This window comes from Nerophis lumbriciformis, linkage group LG06, assembly GCF_033978685.3.
Source record: "Nerophis lumbriciformis linkage group LG06, RoL_Nlum_v2.1, whole genome shotgun sequence".
In the NCBI taxonomy this organism is placed as follows: Eukaryota; Metazoa; Chordata; class Actinopteri; order Syngnathiformes; family Syngnathidae; genus Nerophis; species Nerophis lumbriciformis.
Genome location: NC_084553.2, coordinates 13,085,528 through 13,103,818, shown reverse-complemented (window position 1 = coordinate 13,103,818; position 18,291 = coordinate 13,085,528). Strand labels below are relative to the sequence as shown.

The 18,291-nt window shown below is 41.3% G+C and overlaps 2 protein-coding genes across 3 annotated transcripts in view; both read right to left on the bottom strand.

Moving 5' to 3' along the window:
* Positions 1–18,291, bottom strand: part of LOC133608483 (uncharacterized) — a 265,786-nt gene that overhangs the window by 151,861 nt on the left and 95,634 nt on the right. The gene's annotated exons all lie outside the window — the stretch shown is intronic.
* On the bottom strand, positions 7,174–16,375 carry LOC140678860 (uncharacterized). 2 transcript variants are annotated; one of them, XM_072913339.1, is made up of 3 exons: positions 15,895–16,375; positions 11,961–12,203; positions 7,174–8,123 (listed from the first exon to the last, which is right to left on the bottom strand). In XM_072913339.1, exons 1-3 carry the CDS (start codon positions 16,082–16,084, stop codon positions 7,327–7,329), a joined length of 1,230 nt encoding a protein of 409 aa, XP_072769440.1. In that variant the 5' UTR covers positions 16,085–16,375; the 3' UTR covers positions 7,174–7,326. The 2 variants fall into 2 exon arrangements, with proteins under 2 accessions (XP_072769440.1, XP_072769441.1); XM_072913340.1 differs by having other exon boundaries at positions 11,976–12,203.

Here is an 18,291-nt window from a genome sequence, read left to right as displayed (position 1 = left end):
TAGACCGTGTAGTATTTTATACGTAAGTAGTAAAACCTTAAAGTCACATCTTAAGTGCACAGGAAACCAGTGCAGGTGAGCCAGTATAGGTGTATATATATATATATATATATATATATATATATATATATATATATACATATATATATATATATATATATATATATATATATATATATATATATAGGTATATATAGGTATATACAATATAGGCGTAATAAGATCAAACTTTCTTGTTCTTGTCAAAAGTCTAGCAGCCGCATTTTGTACCAACTGTAATCTTTTAATGCTAGACATAGGGAGACCCGAAAATAATACGTTACAGTAATCGAGGCGAGACGCAACAAACGCATTAATAATGATCTCAGCGTCGCTAGTGGACAAAATGGAACAAATTTTTGCGATATTACGGAGATGAAAGAAGGCCGTTTTAGTAACACTCTTAAAGTGTGACTCAAACGAGAGAGTTGGGTGGAAGATAATACCCAGATTCTTTACCGAGTCGCCTTGTGTAATTGTTTGGTTGTCAAATGTTAAGGTGGTATTATTAAATAAATGTCGGTGTTTAGCAGGACCGATAATCAGCATTTCGGTTTTCTTGGCGTTGAGTTGCAAGAAGTTAGCGGACATCCATTGTTTAATTTCATTAAGACACGCCTCCAGCTGACTACAATCCGGCGTGTTGGTCAGCTTTAGGGGCATGTAGAGTTGGGTGTCATCAGCATAGCAATGAAAGCTAACACCGTATTTGCGTATGATGTCGCCTAGCGGCAGCATGTAAATACTACAGAGTGCAGGGCCAAGAACCGAACTCTGAGGAACTCCGCACGTTACCTTAAAGGGGAACATTATCACCAGACCTATGTAAGCGTCAATATATACCTCGATGTTGCAGAAAAAAGACCATATATTTTTTTAACCGATTTCCGATCTCTAAATGGGTGAATTTTGGCGAATTAAACGCCTTTCTATAATTCGCTCTCGGAGCGATGACGTCACAACGTGGCGTCACATCGGGAAGCAATCCGCCATTTTCTCAAACACCGAGTCAAATCAGCTCTGTTATTTTCCGTTTTTTTGACTGTTTTCCGTACCTTGGAGACATCATACCTCGTCGGTGTGTTGTCGGAGGGTGTAACAACACGAACAGGGACGGATTCAAGTTGCACCAGTGGCCCAAAGATGCGAAAGTAGGCAAGAAATTGGACGTTTGTTCCGCACACTTTACCGACGAAAGCTATGCTACGACAGAGATGGCAAGAATGTGTGGATATCCTGCGACACTCAAAGCAGATGCATTTCCAACGATAAAGTCAAAGAAATCTGCCGCCAGACCCCCATTGAATCTGCCGGAGTGTGTGAGCAATTCAGGGACAAAGGACCTCGGTAGCACGGCAAGCAATGGCGGCAGTTTGTTCCCGCAGACGAGCGAGCTAAACCCCCTGGATGTCTTGGCTCACACCGTCCCTTATGCCACCGAAGATGATCAAGAGAAGAATATCGACCCTAGCTTCCCTGGCCTGCTGACATCAACTCCAAAACTGGACAGATCAGTGGATGAGGGTATGTCTACAGAATATATTAATTGATGAAAATTGGGCTGTCTGCACTCTCAAAGTGCATGTTGTTGCCAAATGTATTTCATATGCTGTAAACCCAGTTCATAGTTGTTAGTTTCCTTTAATGCCAAACAAACACATACCAATCGTTGGTTAGAAGGCGATCGCCGAATTCGTCCTCGCTTTCTCCCGTGTCGCTGGCTGTCGTGTCGTTTTTGTCGGTTTCGCTTGCATACAAGGTTCAAACCGATATGGCTCAATAGCTTCAGTTTCTTCTTCAATTTCGTTTTCGCTACCTGCCTCCACACTACAACCATCCGTTTCAATACATGCGTAATATGTTGAATCGCTTAAGCCGCTGAAATCCGAGTCTGAATCCGAGCTAATGTCGCTATAGCTTGCTGTTCTATGCGCCATGTTTGTTTGTATTGGCATCACTATGTGACGTCACAGGAAAATGGACGGGTGTGTATATAACGATGGTTAAAATCAGGCACTTTGAAGCTTTTTTTAGGGATATTGCGTGATGGGTAAAATTTTGAAAAAAAAGTCGAAAAATAAAATAAGCCACTGGGAACTGATTTTTAATGGTTTTAACCCTTCTGAAATTGTGATAATGTTCCCCTTTAACATAGTTGAGGTCACATTATTATGGGCGACACACTGCATCCTGTCAGTAAGATAAGAGTTAAACCACGACAAGGCTAAGTCTGACATACCAATACATACCATAACTACTGGGACTTATTGTGCAACTTATTGTCTTGAAATTAATGTACATCAGAGCTATTCAAATTGTTGTATTTAGTGTATTAGATTCAGCAACTAGTGTTTGGATCCCACTGTACGCAATATCTGAAGAGCATGGAAAAAAGCATTTATCTGTGGTGTATTCTGCATGACGAATAAAACCCTTGAACCTTGGGAATGTGTCAAAAATTTATGAAGCAAAGTGAACCAAACCTGATTCCATTTGAGGTTCAAAAACAGCGTCCCGTTGACGATCCGCTTTTATTTGGGAGTTTCCTTTTGTGCTGTGGTCCAAACACAACACCAGTAGTTAGTCGTCATTTATCGGAAACTTCTGTTAACATGTGATGCTAACTTTCGCATTGTCTCTTTATTAGCATGCTAATAAGATAAACTAACGTGTAAACTACACATGTTAGAGATGCGCGGTTTGCGGGCACAACCGCGGAGTCCGCGGATTATCCGCGGATCGGGCGGATGAAATTAAAAAAAATTAGATTTTATCCGCGGGTCGGGTCGGGTCGGGCGGTTGAAATAAAAAAAAATTAGATTTTAAATAGATTCAGGCGGGTGGCAGTTAAACCAATTCGGAAATATATATACATAGTTAAATGTTGTTACCCACATACGAAAAACGAGCAGGCACCTGCTGCATATGCCACAACAGAAAAAAAAAAAAAAGAGAGATGGACGCTTTTACGGAGCGGAGAAGGGACGCCTCGCCGGGGTCGGGACCGAGGCCCCTTCCCCCGAGAGGGCCCCACCGGGAGCCGTAGCTGAGGCGATCCGCGAGAAGGGCCCGACGCACGTCCAGGGTCACCACCGCGCCCACCGCACCGACACCCCGCTTCGTCCGCCTTCGCCGCGGCCGGCGTCACGCGCAGCAGGTAAGCAGCTTACCTGCCCGCCACCCCCGTGGCCGGGGGCTCGTAACAGGGGTCACTCCGCGCGCTCCGCCCGCGCAGCTTACCTGCCCGCCACCCCTGTTGCCGGGGGCGCGTGACAAGGGTCACCCCCCGCGCAGTGCGCTCACGAAAGGGGTGGGGCTCACCCTGGTTGATATAGGTGCGCTCAGCGCGGCTCCCATATGATTGCGCACTGGTGTGCGTCTGGGTCGTGACAGCGTGGCACGCGAATGTCTGTTATGCATTGGATCAGTCTCCTTTCTTTAACAGGCAAAAGCTTTATAACCTCACTAATATGCCTTGCATCGTCTATATTAGATATATAACAACGGGCGGGTGCGGTTCTGATCAAATGTTACATCGGGTGGATGGCGGATGGTTGACGACTTTCTGATGCGGTTGCGGATGAAATAATTGCCTATCCGCGCATCTCTAACACATGTGCAGTTATACAGAAAGGTAAAACTGAACGTCTCCTCTGTTTTTTTTACATTAATGTGCACTAACTAGAGTTTAACAGACAAGTGCAGCAATAAAAACAGCTCATTTCAAACACTGATGTTTTTCTTACCGACGTCTGCATTTTTCTTCTTCTTGTATTTAAGACTCGGTTGACCTTACTGTGCGCACTGCTGCCCCCTTGAGCCCTTTGCGGGTAATGCTGTACGGGTATCGAAATTGCGACCCACAACTTGTTTTTTTATAAACCCGCAAATCAGAATAAAATTACATTGACACAGGGAAAAAAAAGAGGAAATGTTTACACATATAATATTGACCTTTATCATACTCCAATTATTTTTAAACAGAGTACCGATATAATTTAGGTGACGTCACGTGATCAGGAAACGCCAGTGAACAAAAAAAAACCCAGTAAAATGGAGCAATTTTTTTATCATTAAGTTGTATTTTTTTTACAGGTAAAGACCTATTAGAACATTTAACAACAAAGTCAAAACTTGGGTAAACATTTAATTTAAAACATTATATATATTTAAAACATTATATATATATATATATATATATATAATGTCGGTTGACCCTGGATCTCAGGAAACAGAGTGGACCGACACCAGCAGATGACATGGCACCCCAAACCATCACTGATGGTGGAAACTTTACACTAGACTTCAGGCAACGTGGATCCTGTGCCTCTCCTGTCTTCCTCCAGACTCTGGGACCTCGATTTCCAAAGGAAATGCAAACCAAACCAACCATGTCATCTGCTGGTGTCGGTCCACTCTGTTTCCTGAGATCCAGGGTCAACGCAGCCGTCTACCAGCAAGTTTTAGAGCACTTCATGCTTCCTGCTGCTGACCTGCTCTACGGAGATGGAGATTTCAAGTTCCAACAGGACTTGGCGCCTGCACACAGCGCAAAATCTACCCGTGCCTGGTTTACGGACCATGGTATTTCTGTTCTAAATTGGCCCGCCAACTCCCCTGACCTTAGCCCCATAGAAAATCTGTGGGGTATTGTGAAAAGGAAGATGCAGAATGCCAGACCCAAAAACGCAGAAGAGTTGAAGGCCACTATCAGAGCAACCTGGGCTCTCATAACACCTGAGCAGTGCCAGAAACTCATCGACTCCATGCCACGCCGCATTAACGCAGTAATTGAGGCAAAAGGAGCTCCAACCAAGTATTGAGTATTGTACATGCTCATATTTTTCATTTTCATACTTTTCAGTTGGCCAACATTTCTAAAAATCCCTTTTTTGTATTAGCCTTAAGTAATATTCTAATTTTGTGACACACGGAATTTTGGATTTTCATTTGTTGCCACTTCAAATCATCAAAATTAAATGAAATAAACATTTGAATGCATCAGTCTGTGTGCAATGAATAAATATAATGTACAAGTTACACCTTTTGAATGCAATTACTGAAATAAATCAAGTTTTTCAAAATATTCTAATTTACTGGCTTTTACCTGTATATTATTCTAGCGGTTCTTAACCTTGTTGGAGGTACCGAACCCCACCAGTTTCATATACGTATTCACCGAACCCTTCTTTAGTGAAAAATACATGGTAAATGGGTTATACTTGTATACCGCTTTTCTACCTTCAAGGTACTCAAAGCGCTTTGACACTATTTCCACATTCACCCACACATTCACACACTGATGGCGGGAGCTGCCATGCAAGGCCCTAACCACGGCCCATCAGGAGCAAGGGTGGAATGTCTTGCTCAAGGACACAACGGACGTGACGAGGTTGGTAGAAGGTGGGCATCGAACCAGGAACCCTCAGGCTGCTGGCACAGCCGCTCTCCCAACAGCGTTGCCCCCAATATTTTTTTTTTTTCAAATTCAAGACAAATTTGTTTTTTTTACTGGTGCACAAAATGAACCGTGCATCAAAGAACAAAACCAACACAGGGCATGAACTCACAACAAATTACACACCTACAAATCAGATGGAAAATTAGAGGGAACATTGTTTGGGGGGTATCCATAATACGCCGATAGGGAGAAGCTTTTATTTACACGATGAGTCGGGTGTGTCTTGACCTCCGCGGCGGAAGCTCTGCCGAACCCCTGAGACCGACTCACCGAACCCCTTGGGTTCATTCGAACCCAGGTTAAGAACCACTGTTCTAGCACATTCAAAAACAGGATAGACAGGCAGAGGTATTTTTTAGTACCGTATTTTCCGCACTATAAGGCGCACCTAAAAACCACAATTTTTCTCAAAAGCTGACAGTGCGCCTTATAACCCGGTGCGCTTTATTACGATTCATTTTCATAAAGTTTCGGTCTCGCAACTTCGGTAAACAGCCGCCATCTTTTTTCCCGGTAGAACAGGAAGCGCTTCTTCTTCTACGCAAGCAACCGCCAAGGAAAGCACCCGCCCCCATAGAACAGGAAGCGCTTCACCCGCCCCCGGAAGAAGAAGAAAAAACGCGCGGATATCACCGTACGTTTCATTTCCTGTTTACATCTGTAAAGACCACAAAATGGCTCCTACTAAGCGATCCGGTTCATAAAAAGACGCAATCTCTCCATCCGCACACGGATTACTACCGTATTTCACAGCTGATATTCCTGTGAACCGCACTGTGGAACGGGAGCACGTACGGTGAATATTCGCACCACAGGGAATGAGAAGTCATCCTTCACTGTGGTTCTAGCTTGCCATGCTAACTTCCACCCATGATGATATTCAAAAGGAAGACCTTGCCAAAAGAGACCTTTCCAGCCGGCGTCATCATAAAAGCTAACTCGAAGGGATGGATGGATGAAGAAAAGATGAGCGAGTGGTTAAGGGAAGTTTACGCGAAGAGGCCGGGTGGCTTTTTTCACACAGCTCCGAAGGCGAACACACCTTCACTAAGACGGGCAGATAGCGCCGGTCGACATACGCCAACATCTGCCAGTGGATCGTAAATGCCTGGGCAGATAGTTTCGGTCACAACTGTGGTCCGAGCTTTCCGGAAGGCAGGATTCACAGAACTGCTGCACAACAACAGCGACACTGAATCCGATGACTTCGACGAGGCGGAGCCGGCCATTTTTGGATCCCACGCTTGCGCAACTTTTCAATTCGGACACCGAAGACGAAGAATTCGAAGGATTTACGAATGAAGAATAACTTCAGAAGGTGAGCGCTATGTTTATTTTGTGTGTTGTGACATTAACGTTCGAGCAACATTATGTTGCTATTTATTGCTCTACACCATTTTGAATTTTACTATGTTTGTGATTGCACATTTGCGTACATTTTGGGACAGAGTTGTTAGAACGCTGGTTTTCAATATATTATTAAAGTTTGACTGAACTATCTGACTGTTTTTTTGACATTCACTTTAGCGCAGCGTTTTTTTGACATTCACTTTAGCGCAGCGTAGGCGCGGCTTATAGTCCGGGGCGGCTTATTGGTGGACAAAATTATGAAATATGTAATTCATAGAAGGTGCGGCTAATAATCCGGTGCGCCTTATAGTGCGGAAAATACGGTAATAACAATGGCACACAACACCGCAAGTAAAAGTTTCTAACTGGTGTGTTTAACGGACAAGTGCAGCATTAAAAACAGATAATTTCAAACACTGGTGCTTTGCCAACGTCTGCATTCTTCTTCTTGATGTCTTTAAAACACGTAAAAGTTTCTAACTGGTGTGTAATGTGATGTGTTTCATCAGAGTATATTTTCTGGGGAATCGTCTACCACAAAATAGGCACAGAAATGGTTTTTCTCCGGTGTGTCTTCTCATGTGTGTCGTCAGGGTGCCCTTTTGAGAAAACCTATTGCCGCAAACTGAGCAGCTGTAGGGCTTTTCTCCAGTGTGGATCCTCATGTGAACCTTCAAATCGTTCTTGGCGACAAACAGCTTTGCACAATGTGTACATTGAAAGTGTTTGTTCATGGCGTGACGCTTCATGTGGTTTGTCAAATTCAACTTCTTGCCAAACAGTTTGCCACATTGAGTGCATCTAAAGTCGTTGCGGTCGGTGCAATACGTCACGGCAGCTTGGCGGCCTCCGGCGTCAGTGTCAGAGGAGGTTGACGTAGTGTCGTCACTATCCGACTGCGAAGTTAAGAGGCTGCCTGCTTCGGATCCTCCACAGTCGGCTTCTGGTGTTGTGTGGTGACTTGAGCTGCTGCTTGGAATCTCCACCTCTTTTATCTCCATTTGACTGTAAGCAAGCTGTGAACTCTGACCTTGGTCTTTATCACCTTTAATCGTCCTTGTCATACGTAGCGCTGGAAACTTGCTGATGTCAGCCTCCTCCAACTCTTCAAGCTGGTTTTCCTCTTGACGGATGTTGTCTGTGCCTTCGTCTTTAATGCGAGGTGGCTGTAATTCCTCCTCTTCCTCTTTAATGCAGGGCAGCTGCGGCTCATTCTGTTCCATCGTGAAGCACCAATCTTGCTGCTCAGGTGGGAGAATTTCTTCACTGACGTCTGCAGGACAAAATAAGACATACAGTCTGGTCACGTATTACTGTGGTTAATATTATATTATACTAGATGAGGCAATTCCTGGAGGAATTGCGTGCGAATGCTCCAATGATGGAGTTGAACTGAAATCCTGGAAAAAAAATGTTACAATTGTTGAAGTAGAGCACACAATTCCCAAACAGGCTGAATATTTTGAAGTCAGAACAGTTTGAATGAGATGAAAAATGTGGGAGTTGTACAACTTTTAATAATGTCCCATTTTTTTCAATGAGCATTTCCAAAAAATTGGGAATTTTGGGAAAAGCGGGAATTTTTTTGAAAATTGTAAAAAAAAAAAAACTTCAATGGTCTGAATGAGTTGAAATAGTTGGTGTTGGAATTTTTCTAATCGGTCGTGACATTGCATGCAAATGCTCCAATGCTGGAGTTGAACTGAAATCCTGGAATTTTTTTTTAGAATTGTTGAAGTAGAGCACACAATTCCCAAACAGGCTGAATATTTTGAAGTTGGAACAGTTTGAATCATATGAAAAATGTGGGAGTTGTACAACTTTTAAGAATGTCCCATTTTTTTCAATGAGAATTTCCAAAAAATTGGGAATTTTGGGAAAAGCGGGAATTTTTTTGAAAATTGTAAAAAAAAAAACTTCAATGGTCTGAATGAGTTGAAATAGTTGGTGTTGGAATTCTTCTAAACGGTCGTGACATTGCATGCGAATGCTCCAATGCTGGAGTTGAACTGAAATCCTGGAATTTTTTTTTAGAATTGTTGAAGTAGAGCACGCAATTCCCAAACAGGCTGAATATTTTGAAGTTGGAACAGTTTGAATCATATGAAAAATGTGGGAGTTGTACAACTTTTAAGAATGTCCCATTTTTTTAATGAGAATTTCCCAAAAATTGGGAATTTTGGGAAAAGCGGGAATTTTTTTGAAAATTGTAAAAAAAAAAACTTCAATGGTCTTAATGAGTTGAAATAGTTGGTGTTGGAATTTTTCTAATCGGTCGTAACATTGCATGCGAATGCTCCAATGCTGGAGTTGAACTGAAATCCTGGAAACATTTTTTAGAATTGTTGAAGTAGAGCACACAATTCCCAAACAGGCTGAATATTTTGAAGTTGGAACAGTTTGAATCATATGAAAAATGTGGGAGTTGTACAACTTTTAAGAACGTCCCATTTTTTTCAATGAGAATTTCCAACAAATTGGGAATTTTGGGAAAAGCGGGATTTTTTTTGAAAATTGTAAAAAAAAAAACCTTCAATGTTCTGAATAAGTTGAAATAGTTGGTGTTGGAATTTTTCTAATCGGTCGTGACATTGCATGCGAATGCTCCAATGCTGGAGTTGAACTGAAATCCTGGAATTTTTTTTTACAATTGTTGAATTGTTGAAGTAGAGCACACAATTCCCAAACAGGCTGAATATTTTGAAGTCGGAACAGTTTGAATCAGATGAAAAATGTGGGAGTTGTGGAACTTTGAAGAATGACCCATTGATTTCAATGGGAATTTCCCAAAAATTGGGAATTTCGGGAAAAGCGGGAATTTTTTTGAAAATTGTAAAAAATGAATTGAAATGGTTGGTGTTGGAATTTTTCAAATCGGTCGAGACATGTTGAAGTAGAAACATATTTAATTGAGAAATGGTATTACGGAATTCCAGGAAATCCGGGTAAATCGAGAATTTTTCCAGTTCAAAAACAAGTTAGTTTTTTGTCCTGATTAAGAGGAATGTTTGGGCGGTGGAACGGTTGAAGTGGGTTGAAAAATGTGGGAGGAGCCAGAAAAAAGAGTGGAAATTGGGCTTTGGAAAACCAAGAATTCTGGAAAATCCTGGAATTTTTTTGTACTTGGAAAAATGATAGTTTGAATGTCCAGAATGGTGGAATGTGTTGAAGGTGGAATGGTTTGAATAGGTTGAAAAATGTGGAAATGGTGGAAGTTTCAAAAATGGCCAATCCATTTTGAATGGGAAAAATGTCCCGGGAAACCTGGAATTCTGGGAAATCTGGGAATTTTTGGAATTTGTCAAGGGAAAGCCCGCGATTCCCGAATAGGCTAAAGAGTTTGAAGTTGGAACGGTTTGAATCGGGTGAAAAATGTGGAAGGTAGAGCGCGCCAAAATCTGGAGAAGTTTAATAATAAATAGATGAATGCTTTGGAGCATTCACACAATTATGTTGGGATATAATTAAGATAATGAAGGATGAAGTGATTTAGAAATGTTTAGTGTATATATGCTTAGATAGGCCGTGCAACTAATCACATCCTCTAAGTTCCAGTTGGAACTGGGTCCAAGTTCAAGCACACGCACATTCACTTTTATCGTCTACATCAGGGGTGCTCACACTTTTTCTGCAGGCGAGCTACTTTTCAATTGATCAAGTCGTGGGGATCTACCTCATTCATATATATAATTTATATTTACTTATTTATGAAATATATGTTTTTGTTAACAAGTTAAAGGTGTTTAATGATAATGCAAGCATGTTTAACACATATAGTTAATATTGTTAAAAAATTAAAGGTGTTTAATGATAATACAAGTATGTTTAATACATATAGTTAATATTGTTAACAAGTTAAAGGTGTTTAAAGATAATGCTAGCATGTTTAACACATATAGTTAATATTGTTAACAAGTTAAAGGTGTTTAATGATAATACAAGCATGTTTAACACATATGGTTAATATTGTTAACAAGTTAAAGGTGTTTAAAGATAATACAAGCATGTTTAACACATATAGTTAATATTGTTAATAAGTTAAAGGTGTTTAATGATAATACAAGCATGTTTAACACATATAGTTAATATTGTTAATACGTTAAAGGTGTTTAAAGATAATACAAGCATGTTTAACACATATAGATTCCTTTCTTTCATGAAGACAATAATATAAGTTGGTGTATGACCTGATTGTGATGACTTGCATTGATTGGAATCAGACAGTGGTGCTGATAACGTCCGCATTTTCGAATGGAGGAGAAAAAAAGTCCTCCTTTCTGTCCAATACCACATGAAAGTGGTTGGTTTTTGGCATCTTATTTGTCCAGCTTCCGTACTCCTTTGTATACACTTTACAAGAAATACATTGTCGGCAAACTCCGTAGCTTGCTAGCTTGTGCACGCTAGCTTTCTGAGACTCTTATTTTGTTAGCGCAACTGTGCAACTGTGCAGTCGGTCTTCGGAGTTTTGACGACAGGTACGGCGCCAGAGTCTGTTGAAATAAAGTGTTTCTCGCCTTCCAGTCGGTAATTTTAATGAGCTGGCAGCAGCCAGCGTCATCTCAGAAGACCTTCAGGTGCCGTGAATGTCAATCAAGTGACGAAAGTGACGTCATAGTGAAGATTTATGATCGCTCATTTTTAGGACTATTTTTTTAATGCCTGGCTGGTGATCGACTGACACACCCTCCGAGATCGACCGGTAGCTCGCGATCGACATAATGAGCACCCCTGGTCTACATTCTTGCCACTGTTGACGTGGCTTCTTTGCCGAGGTCTGAAGGACAACACCAAGATATGATGTCGGATTCCAGGAAGGAGAAGGCAGAGGAAGTTTGCATGCCTGGAAGCAGACACCTCATTGCATATTCATACATTGTGATATATATTGTAAGAGCGCGTCCGGACAGCCCTGTGTAAGTCGCCGTGTTGAATGCTACTAGGGACAGATAGCGCTCAGACAAATTGTATTAGAATTGTATCCAATAGGGAATAAATAATTCTGATTTTAAGTTTATGCATCGTGTCCTCTTTAAACATTTTCCGGCTCCAGATTAAACGAATACGTCGACAATGTCAATTTGACTGGAAGCAAGCTGTGAACTCTGACCTTGGTCTTCATCACCTTTCAGCGTCTTTGTCATACGTAGCGCTGTAAACTTGCTCATGTCAGCCTCCTCCAACTCTTCAAGCTGGTTTTTCTCTTGACGGATGTTGTTTGTGCCTTCGTCTTCAATGCGAGGTGGCTGTAATTCCTCCTCTTCCTCTTTAATGCAGGGCAGCTGTGGCTCAGTCTGTTCCACCGTGAAGCGCCAATCTTGCTGCTCAGGCAGGAGAACTTCTTCACTGACGTCTGCAGGACAAAATAAGACATACAGTCTGGTCACGTATTACTGTGGCCAATATTAGAATGAATGGTGTTGCTTGTATTAACTGGTCATCGAACTAAGTGTTTGTTCACATCAGTTGTAATGCACATTTTTATTTTAAGACAACACAACCTCATATACAGTGAGTACATAAACATGGAAAGCAAGCTAAAGAAGACACGCCAAACTCTGCCTCTGCTCATCATTCATCACTGAAGGTACACACTGTCAATTCTCTTATATACTCTTTCATTCTAGACTTCTAGAGTGTTTGGTTATCACATCTCTCTAAATATATAGACTATAAAGTTCACAAACATAAAGAGGGATCCTAGTGGGCCAGGCCAATCTTTCCTTTTCTCTAAACTAAAACTGGGGAAATGCGTAGAGTGTTCTGGGCTTCAGTACAGTGTTGATCTCCTGAAGACAGGGACGGCGTGGCGCAGTGGAAGAGTGGCCGTGCGCGACCCGAGGGTCCCTGGTTCAATCCCCACCTAGTACCAACCTCGTCATGTCCGTTGTGTCCTGAGCAAGACACTTCACCCTTGCTCCTGATGGGTGCTGGTTAGCGCCTTGCATGGCAGCTCCCTCCATCAGTGTGTGAATGTGTGTGTGAATGGGTAAATGTGGAAGTAGTGTCAAAGCGCTTTGAGTACCTTGAAGGTAGAAAAGCGCTATACAAGTACAACCCATTTATCATTTATCATTTAAGACATGATTTTATTTCACAATTCCTTGAGGGAAAAAAATGCCTGGTTAGGCTTTGTGTATGTCATGTGTGCCTTCCTTGGGTGAAGCCAGGTCTATAGCTATGTTGTGACATGTTACAGCTAAAATCGAAATCGATTATTTTTTAGTAATTCAAGATTTTACTGAAAGTGGCTACAAAAAAAGAATATGTTTAAGGTAGACAAGTACATTTTGGGCGACCACAAATAATAATAATAAATGATTATTATATTAATTATATTAGGGATGTCCCGATCCGATATTTGGATCGGATCGGCCGCCGATATTCGCAAAAAAATGCGTATCGGCAAGGCATGGGAAAATGCCGATCCAGATCCAGTTTAAAAAAACTCCGGTCCGTGTTTTCCAACGCACCGATTTAAATAATACATTCCACTTTTCTGCTGTTCCCTAAGCGCCGTTCCGCATTTTCCAGCATACCTTCAGCACATCCACAGGTCTGTGGATTCTAACGCAGTTACTTTTAGCTGCTGGCATTACACGACAGGCTCTTCTCACTCTTTCCTCTCACAGACAGCGAGCGCACCTTCTTACACACGTCACATACTGTCACGTCATACGTCACATACGTATACGCCCTCTCCCAGCAGAGAGCGAGGTAGCAGCATGGCTAACGTTAGCTGTGATGCTAGCGCAGCCGCTAAGGTGCGCGCCTGCTCAAGCGTCCTCTGCGCACGGCAAATCTATGCCACGCACAAAATCAAATAAAAAAATAAGCGCATAACAAATTTCGACACACGGACACGACAGAGAAAACAGTTTTCGTCATCATTGTTTAAATATTGTAACGTCTGTCGAGACGCTTATCTCCATTCGGTGCCACACGTCCACACCATCGCAGAGGCAAACATTTCCACGTCAACACCGTATGAAAAAAATACACGTTTTTTTTAGTTGTGATTTCCCTCTCTACATGAAAGTTTAAAAGTAGCATATATTAATGCAGTATGAAGAAGAATGTTTTAATGTAGACATGCAAGCCTTGAAAGAACATTTTGAAAATCAAGACTACATTTCCTGCAAATGGGTACATTTCTACCCTATATTTTAACTTTAGATTTATTCTCATATCAAACTCTTTTAGTTGTCTTTTTGACACTTACATCCGGCGCCCCCCTCCACACCCTGGATTATAAATAATGTAAATAATTCAATGTGATTATCTTGTGTGATGACTGTATTATGATGATAGTATATATCTGATAGTATATAGCTGTATCATGAATCAATTGAAGTGGACCCCTGGAAAAACTTATTCAGGTGTTACCATTTAGTGGTCAATTGTACGGAATATGTACTTCACTGTGCAACCTACTAATAAAAGTCTCAATCAATCAATCAAAACACATAGAATCATCATACTGATGTGATTATATGCATCAAGTGTTCATTCAAGGCTAAGGCAAAATATCGAGATATATATCGTGTATCGCAATATTAAAAAAAGGCCATATCGCCCAGCCCTAGTTTCAATGATGCCATTTCTGTTTGTCATGTATAATTTTGTCTATTTTGTGTTTATCCTTGAATAAACAGGTCAGTTTCTTGTTACCAACCATTGTGTATTATTCAAACTCCCCTAATTCAGCTGGCTAGTTGTTATCAAGAGTACTAAAACCCTTTTCAACATGATTCCGACAACTAAGTAGGCTAAATAACTTAAAACTTTAATTCATGCTCGGATAGGCCATTATCGGTCAGTATCGGTATCGGTCAGTATCGGTATCGGATCGGAAGTGCAAAAACAATATCGGTATCGGATCGGAAGTGCAAAAACCTGGATCGGGACATCCCTAAATTATATAGCCATCATATTAATGACATATCCGTCCATCCATCCATTTTCTACCGCTCATTCCCTTCGGGTTCGCGGGGGGCGCTGGAGCCTATCTCAGCTACAATCGGGCGGAAGGCGGTGTACACCCTGGACAAGTCGCCACCTCATCGCAAAGCCAACACAGATAGACAGACAACATTCATACTCACACACTAGGACCAATTTTAGTGTTGCCAATCAACCTATCCCCAGGTGCATGTTTTTGGAGGTGGGAGGAAGCCGGAGTACCCGGAGGGAACCCACGCAGTCACGGGGAGAACATGCAAACTCCACACAGAAAGATCCCGAGCCTGGGATTGAACCTCAGACTACTCAGCACCTTCGTATTGTGAGGCAGACGCACTAACCCCTTTTCCACCGTGCTGCCCTATTAATGACATATCCATCATAGTAATATAATACGTACACAGTACACACACACATACACACACACGGGCTGTCAATATTGTCGCAGAACGCACAAATTTGCAGTGACCACTTAGTTAAAAGGTTTTTTTTAAATATTTTTTAATATGCAGTACTTAACTAATTTAGTATTTACCATTGATGTATTATATTGATATTGCTCGTATTTTGTTTTAATAATATCTTGATATTGTTCGTATTTTGTTTTAAACAACCAGAAACCACTTAGTCGGCATCAATGATACTTTGTCAGGAAAGGTACTTCTACGCCTCCCCTCTTTGTATATTTTGTACACAAATGTGTCAAGAGTACATATGACAACAGGACAAAAATAAAAAACGGTGATGATTCAGCAATTGTTAAATGGATATGCAGTCCTAGTCTTTATAGTTTGTTTACATGGACACGCCCTCGCAAGGACGCAAAAGTGAATGATGAAATGCAACCCTACCCGTGCAAAAAATGGCACTTCAAGTTCATATGTGAGTCAAGGCAGGTGGCCAAATACTTTTGGCAATATAGTGTACTTGCTGGAAGAAGTCACGTGACAGAATACAAGCAATTGAAAACCTATTAACATATCTAACTATATCGCCACACGGAATAAATTGACATACGTAACAATAGTGTTGATGACAAAGTAAACAGTTATTAACTATGTGAGAGCAAAAGTGGAGCAAACCTTTGCGTGACTCCAGTTGATGCTCGAAAACAGCGTCCGGTAGTTGACGTTGTCGCACGTTGTCTGCTCTCGTTCGAGAAAGTTCATCCTCGTACTCCGCTATCGTTCTTTCCAAAACTACAAATATTTCTTCAACGGCAACCGTTAGTCGCTCAGTCACCAACGCTCTCAGCATTTGGACTTTACACATTTTTAAACGACAAAAAACTTAGCATGCGTTGCTAGCTTCCGCGTTCCCCTGTTAGCAGCTAGGCTAGCTTGAAGGTGCGCTGATAAGATATTGTAATAAAGCGGCGGCGTTAAGTCCAGGCTGAATGAACGATGCGTGAATGTAATAACTATAGAAACTACACGACAATAATATTGAAAAACGAGCTTGTATTCTTGCGTTGGGTCGGTTCTTTATCGATATGTCGGATCCTACTTTCTGACTTATTTCTGGTGTCCTTCTTCGTTTGATTTCCTGCAGACAAGGCGCGAGTTGCTGCCTCCCAGCGGCGGCGAAGTGTTATTGCTTCTTAGTCGATGCTTTATTTCATCCTCATTGTCATTTTGTCTGTTTAACAATTGCACATATTGATAATGCATAATCCATCCATCCATTTTCTACCGCTTATTCCCTTTGGGGTCGCGGGGGGCGCTGGAGCCTATCTCAGCTACAATCGGGCGGAAGGCGGGGTACACCCTGGACAAGTCGCCACCTCATCACAGGGCCAACACAGATAGACAGACAACATTCACACTCACATCCACACACTAGGGCCAATTTAGTGTTGCCAATCAACTTATCCCCAGGTGCATGTCTTTGGAAGTGGGAGGAAGCCGGAGTACCCGGAGGGAACCCACGCAGTCACGGGGAGAACATGCAAACTCCACACAGAAAGATCCCGAGCCCGGGATTGAACCCAAGACTACTCAGGACCTTCGTATTGTGAGGCAGATGCACTAACCCCTCTGCCATGTTTTTTATTATTATTGTATTTTTGTATTTCTTTCTTTTTCTTGTTAATACTATACTGTGTGTAAATGTAGCTACTGTAGCAAAATAATTTCATGCAAAGAATCAATTGATTGATTGATTGCCTGAAACTTTTATTAGTAGATTGCACAGTACAGTACATATTCCGTACAATTGACCACTAAATGGTAACACCCCAATACGTTTTTCAACTGGTTTAAGTCGGGGTCCACGTTAATCAATTCATGGTAAAAATATATACTATCAGCATCATACAGTCATCACCAGTGTTGGGTTAGTTACTGAAAACCAGTAACTAGTTACGTTACTAGTTACTTTATTTCAAAAGTAACTCAGTTACTTAAACCAAAAAGTAATGCGTTACTGTGAAAAGTAACTATTTAGTTACTTATATATATTTTTTAATTTTTTTAAGGCCCCATTTAATGCCCTTTTAGCCTTCATTTTAGTACTGTTATTGCACTGGAGAATAATACAATCTGTTGATCAACTTGACATGCATTTGCATCACTGAACTCTGCTAAGCAATGTGCTCTACATACAACACACAAAGACAAAGATATGTTTTAAAGGGCCAATTTGTTTCAGACCAGAACAAATTGACAAAACTATTTTAAATAGCTGCAACTTAACATACATAAGTAACAAACAGCATAATAACAACATAGCTGTAAAACAAGAAAGGCACACACTACATACATAAAGCCTAACCAGGCGTTTTCTCAAGGAATTCCGAAATAAAATCATGTCTGAAGCCCAGAACACTCTACACATTTCCCCACTTAGTTTAGAGAAAAGGAAATATTAGCCTGGCCCACTAGTATCCCTCTTTAGGTTTGTGAACTTTATAGTCTAAACATTTAGAGTGATGTGATAATCAAACACTCTAAAAGTTTAAAATGAAAGAGTATATAAGAGAATTGACAGAGTGTGTGTACCTTCAGTGTGCAGTGCCTCATTAAAATCCAGCCGCTGTTGGAGGTGGAGGTGAAGTGTGTGTCTCTTTACTAGCTTCGTCGAAGCATGTTGTTTTTGTCGCTGTTTCAGCATATTTGAAACTTACATTCAACTAAAATGTTCTTTTCTTTGTGGTCGATAAAAGAAACGTACTGAAAATATCTCCATTTTAAGAAACTCGGCTTCAGGGTTCGCCATGACGTCTTGATAGTAGACACAGACACGCCCCCTCCCACACACACACACTCACACACACACACACACGTACACACATTTGTCGCCTCTTCAGCAGCGCTGCAACACTCAGATCTTCTCAGTTTCTACATAAAAAATAACGCAAAATAACGCAGTAACGCATCATGTAGTAACGGTAACGGAGTTACTGAATATAGAAAATAACGCGTTAGATTACTAGTTACCGCCGATAGTAACGGCGTTACAGTAACGCGTTACTTTGTAAC

Excerpts from the sequence above, each read along its gene's own strand:
- LOC140678860 (XM_072913339.1), bottom strand. The coding sequence starts at position 16,084 with ATGTGTAAAGTCCAAATGCTGAGAGCGTTGGTGACTGAGCGACTAACG. Across the intron at positions 12,204-15,894 it reads TCAACTGGAGTCACGCAAAG|ACGTCAGTGAAGAAGTTCTC; the intron begins GTTTGCTCCACT and ends TTTGTCCTGCAG. Across the intron at positions 8,124-11,960 it reads GAAAGGTGATGAAGACCAAG|ACGTCAGTGAAGAAATTCTC; the intron begins GTCAGAGTTCAC and ends TTTGTCCTGCAG.